Here is a 12,907-nt window from a genome sequence, read left to right as displayed (position 1 = left end):
TAGTGTTTTGACATTCATCAATTTTAAAGATTATTTAGAAAAAAAGATGGCCGACGGCAGTGAAGTTGCAGTCGTAAATAATACAGAAAACTCTGTAGAAGGAACACAAAATGGAAATCCAGCACAGCAAGTATGTTCAGAACAGTCAAATAAGAATGATCTAAATTCATAGTATCACAATCCCGTAATAAAAAATTACAATAATCCGATAAACACGGTCACACCGTGACACTGATTTCGATCCATGTGACTGCATCATGCATGGACTGAGATGATGAGTTTTCAATAATTGGAAAAGAGTCATCACTGAATCAGACTGGTGAATCACTGTGAACTGATAAGTGCCAGTTGATCTGTTTTTCAGGCTATCTATCTTGGTTTGATCTAGCTCTACTAGTAGTGATCTGGTCGACAATTAGCTAAAGAAACTTCAGCGTACAGTTTACATAGTATTGACAGACCTGTACGCTGAAGCTAACCCCGTATCGAAAGTCAACCAGAGTCATAACATATTTATGTCACGCTATAAATCAAAGAAAGCTCATTTTCTTGGATACATTTCTACATATATTGTTAAATATGAACCTACTTTCGGACAATCAGTATGGTTTTCGTCCTAAACGTTCATGTAATATTCAATTACTGGAAATTCTTGACAGATGGGCTGAAAGTGTTGATGAAGGATCCCCTATAGATGTTATTTATCTAGATTTCAGCAAAGCCTTTGACAGCGTGGCATATGATAGGCTTTTATTTAAACTAAATTGTCTGGGTGTGCATGGTGTTACCCTAAATTGGATTGAGAATTTTCTAACATCACGATCTCAATGTGTAAGGATAGGCCCAGCAACGTCCAATTGGTCTAAAGTCATAAGCGGAGTTCCACAAGGAAGCGTTCTGGGTCCTGTACTTTTTCTTTGCTTTATAAATGACCTGCCAGATGTTGTCAATGGAATAGTCAAAATTTTTGCGGATGATACCAAGATTTACTCAAATGTTAATACCACTAAATGTGATGAATTGCAGCAAGATCTAGACAACCTGTGTGACTGGAGTTCGAAATGGAAGCTTTCTTTCAATGCCAAAAAATGCAAAGTCATGCATACAGGATCTACTAATGAAAGGCATAGGTATTCAATGCTCGATAAAGATGGAAATTTCATACACCTGGACTCGGCACAATCTGAGAAGGACCTTGGAGTGACTTTCAATGAAAATTTACATTTTGGAGAGCACATATCAAACATTACTTCTAAGGCACAGAGAGTACTAGGACTTATTCACAGATCTTTCGAATACATGGAAACGGAAATGTTGCTTCCTCTCTATAAATCATAAGTTAGGCCTATTCTTGAATATGGATCAAATGTTTGGTCGCCATATCTTAAAAAGGACATTAAAACGATTGAGGATGTTCAGAGGAGAGCTACACGACTGGTTCCTGCATGTTCTACCCTCCCACATGAAGAAAGATTAAAATTCCTTGGTCTACCAACTCTGGGGTACCGAAGAGATAGGAGTGATATGATTACTCTGTATAAGTCTATTTACGGATTGGACGACCTAAAATGGAGCAATATATTTAACTTGGCTCAAGGGTATTTGAGAGGTCATCACCTAAAATTCATCAAAAAAAAGTGTCATCATAATGTAAAGCTAAATTCATTTGGAGCTAGGACAGTGAACATGTGGAATGCCCTTTCAGAAGAAACTGTCTCTGCAACATCCCTGAATGTGTTCAAATCGAATTTGAACAAAGAGAACTGGAATAAGAATTATTTTTAATCAACTGTGTAGCGCACTATGTGGCGTATAACATTTTAAAGAAGAGGGGCCACGATAGACTTTGTCTAATATTACGGCCCGAAGATCAAGGTAAATCAAGGTAAACCAAGGAATGAATATAAAATACTGCATCGGGGATTATTTTAAGGTTCAAATGTTTCAAATGCATCTTACAATATACAAAAATAACTCTCATCAGTCTGAAATTCACAATTTTGACGCCATTGTCGCTTTGTCACGTGACGAGTTTTCATTTCGATACTTTCAGATCGACCTTGACATTATTTGCTGAAATTGTAAACATTACTTTCGTTTTCTGAAATCTATTATTTGTGATAAACAACTTACGTCTGGTGGATTATAAGATTGATTTCAGTGTGAATCCGGTAGTTTTAAATAATATTTACTTTGAGTTTTGATTTACACTACAATTTGTTTACAAAACAAGCGAGAATAATCTAAAATACTTGGAAATGTCATTCTGAATTTGAAAACACTTGAGCACATGGTATGTTACTAAAAATAGAAATAACGTCATATGACCGTGAAATCTCGGGAGATTCGCATTTCAAGTAAGTCTAACACATCGCTGTTTTTCTCGATATGTAAAAGCAGAGTAGATAAATTTTAAATGTTTAAGATAGTATTTTGTGAAAGATTATATCAGTTAAATGTAAAAAATGTCAATCTTTCCGATCAAGTGGTTGATTTGGGACAATAACTGCATTTAAAAGCTGTTTTGGACCGGTATTTATTAACTGTCAACTTTTCGGGAATTTCTGGTTGACTTTCCTTATGGGGTTGGTCCATAACTATAAAGTCGCGCCAGTCAAAAATCATAAAAAGCGACATTTAAAGTTATGGTAGCCAGAACTAGTCGACAATAATAATTCTCATGAGTCCTACAGTTTCCAAATCTAATCAAGTGCCTCTTTCATGAGTCTAAATAACTTGTTTACCATCAATTTTTTGTTTAGAAAAATTTAACTAATTCCTGTCAAGTATTGCTGTTGGGCTAGCATTTAGCTCTGCGGTTAGTGTCTGACTTCCACTCTGGGGGTGAGTTCAATTCCCTGCTTGAGCTCCGTATTTTCACAATAATGGCAACAAGGAAAACACAAACTGTGAATGAGTAAATGGGTTTTAGCTTTTTAACCAGGTTTTCGGAAGGAAAAAACTGGTTATTAGATTGGCGAATGCGGGCGGGCTGGCTGGCTGGCGGGTTGGCGGGCGGGCGGAACAAGCTTGTCAGGGCCATAACTATGTCGTTCATTGTCAGATTTTAAAATCATTTGGCACATTTGTTCACCATCATTGGACAGTGTGTCGCACGAAATAATTACGTCGATATCTCCAAGGTCAAGGTCACACTTTGAGTTCAAAGGTCAAAAATGGCCATAAATGAGCTTGTCCTGGCCATAACTATGTCATTCATTGTGAGATTTTAAAATCATTTGGCACATTTGTTCACCATCATGGGACGGTGTGTCGCACGAAAGCATCACGTCAATATCTCCAATGTCAAGGTCGCCACGACTAAAAATAGATTTTTTTAAAAAACAAACTTACAAAGGGCGTTAATTTTGTTTGTTCATTTCAAAAGTTCAGTTTGAGTTTTCTCCCTTTATCAGATTTTTTTTTCACAATGAAAACCTGGTTTTGTGACAATTTTGTCCCTTGTTGTAATGGTAACAGGGAGCCACTTGTGTAGCGGTCTTCGCTTGTAGTATTGTAAACTAGACAATAAAGAACTGTACTTACGCTTTGTCGCTGTCTGTGTCACTTGAGATGAGTAACGTCCAGGATATTCTTGGATTTCCAAGGAGAACGTAAATACAGAATACTTCTAAGAATAGCAGGACCGGAACTGAAGACCATTTCCCAGAAGTCACCGCATTTGGGGTCCGAACGGCCAATTCAAACCGGTCTCCACCACACTAGAGAAGTGTCCATGAAACGGGAGAGTGTAGTGATTTAGGGTCACTTCTGCTCTTTAGGGACGCTGTTAGTGTCTGACTATCACTCTTGAGGTCATGAGTTCAATCCCGTTCGCTCCGTATTTTCACAATAATGGCGCTGAGGTTAACACAAACTGTAAATAAGTAAATGGTTCTGAGCTTTGTGTAATGGTTTCAGGGAGCTGCTTGTGTAGTGGTCAACGCTTGTAGCAAAGTGTCCTTGAAACATTACGAAGGGGGGGGTTTAGTGATTTAAGGTCACTGTCCCGACTGCCTTGCAAGCTCTTAACGACGCTGTAAGAGTGCCTGACTACGGTACCACTTTGGAGGTTGTAGGTTCAATTCCCGATTGAGCTCTATATTTTCACAATAATGCTATAATTCGATGTAATGTTCCAATTATGGAGAAGTCAGCCGACCTTTGATCAAACGCGTAAAGGTAGATCTACTTTAATATTAATGTTTCACAATTAATAACCATACATGTATCTAAAATAAAATATGCTGAAACACTATATAAACATTTTATTTTAAACTGCCATTATGTTATAGAGATATTGCTCTCCAAAGAACTGTAAAACATGTGTTTTATTTGGCCAAAATACACATTTCATTCATATGTAATTACTACTTAAGCCAAGAGCCTGAGGATGTAGGTTAAAGGGAAAATAGGGCAGAGCCCTGGAATAGTGTTCTTTTTTTTTTAGTACTACATTGCGACATATTGTCAACCAGACCATCCGTTACACTGCATGTTTATTCGTCATTCTATAAAAATGTTATAAAGAACTTCAAAAATAATTAAAATCAACAAACCATATGTATCCGAAAACGACTGTTCGAAAACATGTTGATGTACGTCTTTTGCACATAAAGTAAAATATGCATATCGTTTTACTGCAGAAAATGAAAACCAGTAACCTGTAACCTAGCAAATACGCAATCAATATATTATTTGGTTGACATATTGCTTTAAAATATAATATTGAAGTGCTTTTCTTTGCTACTAGAAATCAAAAATTGCAAGAGGACGGACATTAACAACATTCATAGATTGTACGGTTCGGACAGTAGCGAAGAGGTTTTGCAGTGCTTTACTTTGCAAATAGATAGTTTAAAATTGCAAGATGACGGATATTAGAAACATTCATAGATTGTATGTTTTCGGACAGTAGCGAAGAGGTTTCATCAGTTACTGCTCATGTCAGTGCCAGCCGCTTACCAGCTTACCAATCAGAAATCAATAAATAAAAGACCTATCAATGTCTCATGGCGATATGATAAACGCATAACAATAACAATGCAAATGCTATATTTTCTTAATGCTATATTTTATCTGCTTTGCGCACAATAAGTCACTGTAAAGCATTGCATATGCACATTTTTATTTGATTTTAAATTGGCAATTTATCCCAATTAATTCCGCATTATGCACCAGTCTCAATTTGCAAATTAGACTAACGACAGAGAGTAACGTGTACTTTTATAAACTTCCCGAACAGTTTGTGGGAGATTCTTCAACAATGCATGTTTATGTTCTATGCCGGCCATAGCTTAATTATTTCAAGATTTGTTGTTGTGTTTTATTCGATTATACATAAATTGATGTAACACCAAAACATTCTGAAATAACCTAAATTGTAATTCTCCCAACTGAGTGTCGCGTGCCGGTAATTCTAATGTTTGAATGACGCCATTGACTTTTAATGGAATGTTCCCACGTGCTTTTAACTGCGTTTTTGGATTAAACTTTAATTTGTAAGTCTGTTTCTATGTTTGTGATATTTGTTAAGCTCAGTACTTAAATATATTATGACTGAAATTTAGTAGTGAGATTCGGACTGTTTTAAGTTGTACAAATCGTCAAGCATAACAATAAATGACGTGTGAAACGTGTGAACAATGGCTGTATTGGTTCCCGGCAGCCTTGACAAATAACGAGAGCCAATTGAAAAACTGTAACCGGGAGCCTCGACATGCATTATATACATAGATGGTTACGTCAATACACTATTGTTGGTAAGACTGGCGTGTACACAATGCCTCGACTGGAATAAACCAAGGCGACTTGCATCAGCGGTCAGTGATGCGTAGCAAATCCTGTCGCTATCAGTAGATTATCAAAGGAGAAAATATAAGAAAATGTCAGCGATTTTGTTTTGGCTTTGATGTAATCAGAAAGCGATATCAAGCAACGCAGGGCGACAATTTCGCCTACGTCGCCCTCTAGGATGATCCCTGATAACTATTTTAATGATAGCTCTTACATTTTAGATGCCTTTGAATGAGACTTGCTCAAATAAAAGAAATACAAATAAGAAAATCTTTAAAGAAGATTCTTTCTTTAAACTTGGACAGAATGTTTTATTTGACAAAATACCTTGGCCAAGTTTGAATCTGGGTCTAGAAGAGTCAAAAACTAGGTGTCAAGTCAGACGTTAAAAAAACAAAACAATTATCAACTCAAGAAGCTACATTTCCGACCCAATCTTGATGAAACCATTTCAGATTGTGAATCATCTTAACATCACGACTATGTTTGAATTCAGATCAAGTGGGATAACAAATTTTGTCAATGGTCACTTTAAATAAATACTGAACTCTCAGCTCTTTTGGATTATCTTGGACCTCTTCATTTTTTTTACACTAGTTTGGTAATGTGACTGGGGCCCTTTGGATTGGGGAAAACTGCTTTTGACTCACATTAAGAAATACCTGTGAACAATTTTTTCCTTCCTTATAAAGTATCAGAAAATGGCACTAACCCAATGGGGAAAAAAAAGGAAAAATCTCCTGATGCTGTCTGAACAAATCCCAATTAAAGGTTTAAAAATATTTATTTATTTTTTAAAAATAAAATACAAAATCTAGTTAATTGCTCTATTTTTTGAACCTAAGTAAATATAATATTGACAACTTGACAACACTTAGTCATCAATTTTAAAGTATTTGTTTGCAACAAATCAAATGCACCAATTTTCCCATCTGAAGACTTCAGGGCACGTATTTTCCCCATTTTATTTTGTTTTTGTGCTAATTTTTCCAATTGGGCCGGTACTGGTACTTTTCCATATTGGGCAAAAAAATCGCAGGGTGTTTTTTGTGTGATTTCTATTACAAATACTTTAAAGTTGAGAATACAAGTTTGTCCAATATTATATTTACTAAGGTTCAAGTCATAGAGCTGCATAGGGAAATTTAATATGTATTTTATTTACCAAAAAAAGAACATTTTGTGTGTGGAAACCTTTAATTTGAAATTGTAGGCAGTCATTTAAGAAGAATTAATATATTCATTTTGTGTGTGGAAACCTCTAATTTGAAATTGTAGGCAGTCATTTAAGAAGAATTAATATATTTTTGACATTGGGATTGATGCCTTATCACGGCCCAAAATCTGACAAAAACACTGCCCTTGTTTTGTATCATCAGGGCCAGCCTGCTCCACAGCAGCAGCAAGGCTTCTTTGGGATTGTGAAAGGCCTGGTGATACGCATGGCTATCATATACATGATCAGCAGCTTCTTCCGGCGTGGCTCTACACCTTCCCCGCCTACTGACCCCTCTACTGGCCTGGCTGGGTCAACTAATGGTGGCTATACCACAAACCTGTTTGAGAAAGGAACATACATGGTGAGCATCATTCGGCCATTCCCTTAACCAATCAGACATGTACTTTGACTTGTTTGTAGTCCATAGTTAGAAAATCAAATTAAATTTAAGACTTTTCTTACTGGATATGTATTTTTTAAGTTTTGAAGGGGTCATTTTCCACCTTAAGGTATGGATGAGCTGCATGCAGCATTTAACCTGAACAGACTGCGAGTTACAACATGTACTTGCAGGCTGTTCTGGTTATATGCTAGATGCAGATAGTGATTTTAACTTTGTTTCTTAGCAGGTATTGGTTAAATAGTTACTTTGAATGTCTGTGTAAGTATTGTGAACATTGACTGAAGACATTCTCTACAATAAATGAAATACAAAGAGGAGACTAGCTAGACCAAATTCTTCACTTGCATTTCTCATTATATAATTACTGAAGCGAAGTCCAAAGCAACAATACACAACAAGATACAATTTACTAAATTTACCTGTGCTAGACAATACACATACATGCTTATTTCATTCTGACAGCCATTGATCATTTTAGATTTTAATACAACTTTGAAATAGGTGATTATATTTAAATACATATGTGTAAAGTGTCGTCCTAGACCCAGATTAGCCTGTGCAGTCTGCACTGGCTTATCTAAGATGACACTGCACACATGCATTAAGCCCAATTTTCCCAGAACATAGCTCAATTGATGACCTATATTCCAGGACCTGTATGTGTACATATCAGAATTAGAGAGGTTCACCAATTTCTCTGAGGACTCACTGTTCTGGGCCAAGAAGGGGCTGGCATATGGCGACTGGGAAGCAGGGCCAAATGGGGACGGAACGTTTGAACACTTCGGGACATTCCCTGCTTCAGCAGTGAGTAGTGGATGGTTTTAATAGAACAGACATATATACATGTAGGGCTCTTAATGAGACATGTTAACACCCCATCATTGTTTAATTAAGTTAATAGTTTCCCTAATGATGATGGAAAGTTTGAAATCTTCAGACCATTCCCTGCTTCACCAGTGAGTAATGGATGGTGTCAATAAAAGTGACATTTGTACAGCTTTTGATTAGAAGGGATTCTGTGTGTATGCCCCATCATAGTATAATTAAGTGAGTAGTTTCTCTTATACCCTTGTTTTTCACGAATTTTATCACACGTTTTCCCTTGGCTTTTGCAGTTGTTTTTCTTTTAAATAATTGGTATCAAGGACTATCTTATATGTATCAGTGAAGTTACATTTGACTAATCATTTGTCATGTGATTAGTACAAACAGATAAACAGAAGACACCCTGGATTTTTTAACTCTCTTCTAATTCCTTAGATTAACCCAAAAAACTCATATAAACCAACAAAGTCTACCTATCGAGCAAATAATAATAAAATACATGGTTTCCATTTCAGAGTGTACAGAATAATGGCTCTATATACCTTCACGTATATCTGGTGAAAGAGGGATACTCTCCTGATCCAAGAAGTCGCGGCCGCTACAGCAAGAAAGACACAGTTTATAAGTCATTCAGTAGGTCTCAAATTACATCACTAAATATGCATATTTTTCTGTGTATCGCTGTCAGCATAAACTAGTATGATAATATTGCTCATATTGAAGATGCTTTATGTTTGTCAAAGCTAAAATAATACGGGGTGTTCCGCAAAGCTGACCAAGGGGGCTAGCAAACAATGATTTTTATGCTCCCCGAATTTTTTTTTTGGGGGGGGGGAGGCATATAGTCGCCAGTTTGAAGTTCCTTACTTCCTTCTGTCACACTTTTGTTACAGTTTCTCATAGCGCCTTCAATATTTTACCGATCTCTTAGATATTTGGCATGTAGGTACCTTGCATTGACCTCTACCTTTTGATGAGGTTTGAGGTCACTGGGGTCAAGGTCACCAAGGCTAATAATAGATTTTTTCTGTTGCAATTTTGTAACAGTTTCTCATAGCACATTCAATATTTTTCCGATCTCTTACATATTTGGCATGCAGGTACCTTTCATGGACCTCTACCTTTTGATGAGGTTTGAGGTCACTGGGGTCAAGGTCTAGGTCACCGAGGCAAATAATAGATTTTTCCGTCACAATTTTGTAATAGTTTCTCATAGCACCTTTAATATTTTATTATTCTCTTACATATTTGGCATGTAGGTACCTTACATGGACCTCTACCTTTTGATGAGGTTTGAGGTTACTGGGGTCAAGGTCAAGGTCACCGAGGCTAACATTTTTCTGTCTCAATTTTGTTACAGTTTCTCATAGCACATTCAATATTACTGATCTCTTAAATATTTGGCATGTAGGTACCATGCATGGACCTCTACCTTTTGATGAGGTTTCAGGTCACTAGGGTCAAGGTCATGGTCACCGAGGCTAATAGTAGGTGGTTATTAACACATAGGTAGACAAAGCGCATCATCGGGGAGCATCCATCAGTTTCCTAGCTTTGCAACTAGGAATTATAGCTGGTCATCTCTGTCCTTAGTGCATTAACTAAACCCTTGTATTTTCCCATTCCCGAATATTGCACTTTCATTTGTTGCTGTACACGAATAGTCTCCCTAGCTTTGTACACATGAATCAAGCTTTTTCCCAAGTAAATACCTTTGTGATATTTATTCCTCATTCTGTGTAATAGTGTTTGAAATCTATTAATGACAACAATTATTTAAGTAATCCACTTTTTTATAATTATATGAGGAAATCAGCGTTCGATACCTGTGTTGTTTTGTTGCTACGGCCATTTTTGGCCGGTAGGGTCTGCCGTATTTTTTACTTTGGCCATTTACTGGCCAGTCTGTTGCCGATTTTGGTCAGTCCGTGGCCACTTTTGGAACTTGTTTTTGATTCTTCAGTTGTTCTTGTTTTTTCATTGGGTAGAAAGTTTTACAACAGCATGCTCCAAGATAATGTAAATTTCTAATCCATTTTCGTGATAGATTTAAATAACAGTTAATTAAACAACATTTATAATCAATATATATATATCCACAAGTTAACACTTTTCCACATAACAGTAAATGGATCATTGGTGTTATTTAATATTTATCGACTTTTTCGCGGAACTTAAGTGTTCTATCTCTTCAGAATTTTTAAAGATGTACATTGAATCGTGTAACTAAATACACTTGTATGTCTTATTAATCCCTGTATTTGTTCTGTCACATATCCATGCTTTGCTCTACTATTTCAGAGCTTAACAAGTTCAAGAAACGCAAGTTCCACGAGACCAAGAATCTGCTGACAGGGGAGACAGAGGTGCATCCAGACCTGATCAAAGTAAGTGGCATATTTAGTTAAAATAAGAGCCTTGTCTGGCAAAACAGGGCTTAATGCCTATGCGTAAAGTGTCGTCCCAGAATAGCCTGTGCAGTCTGCACAGGCTTATCAGGGATGAAACTTTTGGCTTGCTTTGATTTTTTTTTCAAACAAGGTGTCTTCTTAACAAATATCCTGTCTAAGCGGAAAGTGTAGTCCCTGATTTTTTTGTACGGACTGCATAGGGTCATCTGTAATGACACTTTAGGCTCATGCATTTAGCACAGTTTTCCCAGAACAAGGCCCGAAGCCGCTCCTATAGTAACAGGAGTTTTATTGATTTTTGGGATGGTCCTCTTGTTCTAATTTTTTTGCAATTTTCTTAAATATTTCAATGATTGTTTGTAGAGAAAGACTGCATGGTTTAAAGAATAACCTTATGAATGTTCTGAAGCATGGACACTTGAGGTTCAACTTATCTGATTTGGCTATATCTGTCATGTTTGAAACAGATAGCAAACTTGCACACATTAGTAAGCATCACCAATAGATATTGAACATTTATTTCTGTTTAAAGACCAAGAAATGAATTTTAAGAAGTTGAAAATAATAATATATCTCTTAGTGAGTTTGGAGTAATATATTTTTATCATGTTATCCATGTTATCATCAGTTGCATATCTTTGTTGTTTTATAAATGCCCTTTCAACCTATAGCTTCCAAATGTTATTGCCTAAAACCTAATTGTCTCAATTCTAGTAAAAAAATAATAAAAAAATAATGGTTGCGACATTTCAGAAGCCCAACTCGTCGAATTTTGAGATCCTGTCCCACTGGCATCCCAACCTGACCTTGAACCTTCTAGACGACCATACATCCTGGGTTAGAGGTCACATCCCCGCCCCACTGGACGAGTGTGAGTGATGCACTGATTCTTTTTTAAATTATCAACAGATTTTATTTCAATATTGCCAACAAACACATATCCAATATGAAAAATAACACAATAATATTATGCAACCAGAGATGAAAAAAACAAACTTATGCACGCATCTCAAGCTCTCTATATAAAAGAAGTCACTGACCCACAAAGCATATTGGTAAGAAAAGTATCTCTACCTTTACTATACATTTGTATGACAGGCTAAAACATTATACATGTACACAGATTTTGTACTCTGTTACTTGTGGTTTTGTGAACCATTTTGATAGCCTGTTATCACTGTCCCATTCTAAAACGTTTGAAAATTCCTTTAGTTTTAGGCCAATTTGGTGAAAAGTACATAGAAAATGCCTTTATTATTTTGCCTGTTTGGTGAAAAGTACACTGCTTAAATATGTCAGTTGACATATACATAAAAAACATAAGTTTCTATTGGAAATCTAGCACACCATTATACAAACACAAATTACTTTATTTGTATAGTATTTACATTTATGCTGTTATTGTCCCCTACCGGTGAAACCGGAGGGAACTTATGGTTTGCACTCCGTCTGTCTGTCAGTCTGTCTGTCAGTCAGTCAGTCAGTCCGTCACACTTTTCTGGATCCTGCGATAACTTTAAAAGTTCTTAATATTTTTTCATGAAACTTGAAACATGGATAGATGGCAATATGGAGATTATGCACGTCATTTCATTTTGTGCCTACATCAAAAATTCTGGTTGCTATGGCAACAAATATATAAAAAAAATTTTTTACTGACAATGGTGGAGTTTCACCGGTAGGGGACCATATTGCTTGGCAATCTCTTGTTAATTATATAGTATATGTGCACGTGATAGCTTGTAATTCCTCAAAAGTAAATTGATGTAAGTACACTCATGTCTCAGTGCTTTTAAACACAAATATAATTAAATATATATCACACTAATGAAATAGTTCATTTAATATTTTTTGTGGTCAGGGGCTCTCAAAATTCGAAATTCTGAACATTGTTTCACATTGCGGAAAAAAGAACTTAAACATTTTTAATATTTTTAATATTCTAGAATTATTTAGAATTCATTTGCTAATATCTTGACTTGTACATTTAAACAATTATTTTCATGTCCAATACTTAGTGAAAGTGTTTATGTGGATATGTAATCAGAAATTAATTTAAACTCAACTTTAGGATATAAATTCAAATTAACATAGTTCTCAGAACATGTGAATTTAATAATTTAGTTCCTGTTTGTGTCTTAAACATATGATAGTTGTTTGGAAATGGTGTTGACTGTTCTATTGGCATGTTAAAGTGTTACGCAACTGAAATCCAAATCATGTTATCAACTGATATAGAGTGATATATGT

General features: G+C 36.0%; 1 protein-coding gene across 1 annotated transcript in view; it reads left to right on the top strand.

Annotated features, from left to right (window-relative positions):
- The first annotated feature begins 38 nt into the window (after window positions 1-38).
- Window positions 39-12,907, top strand: part of LOC127873709 (putative lipid scramblase CLPTM1) — a 30,291-nt gene continuing 17,422 nt past the window's right edge. Inside the window, exons 1-6 of the mRNA XM_052417663.1 lie at window positions 39-130; window positions 7,176-7,376; window positions 8,070-8,225; window positions 8,762-8,879; window positions 10,548-10,633; window positions 11,411-11,528. Coding sequence (XP_052273623.1) covers window positions 47-130; window positions 7,176-7,376; window positions 8,070-8,225; window positions 8,762-8,879; window positions 10,548-10,633; window positions 11,411-11,528 — 763 coding nt within the window. The 5' untranslated portion in view covers window positions 39-46. The remainder of the gene's footprint in view (window positions 131-7,175; window positions 7,377-8,069; window positions 8,226-8,761; window positions 8,880-10,547; window positions 10,634-11,410; window positions 11,529-12,907) is intronic.

The sequence above is a fragment of the Dreissena polymorpha genome, chromosome 3 (genome assembly GCF_020536995.1).
Source record: "Dreissena polymorpha isolate Duluth1 chromosome 3, UMN_Dpol_1.0, whole genome shotgun sequence".
In the NCBI taxonomy this organism is placed as follows: Eukaryota; Metazoa; Mollusca; class Bivalvia; order Myida; family Dreissenidae; genus Dreissena; species Dreissena polymorpha.
Note: the sequence above shows the minus strand (reverse complement) of the source record. Positions and strands in the feature narration are given on the sequence as shown.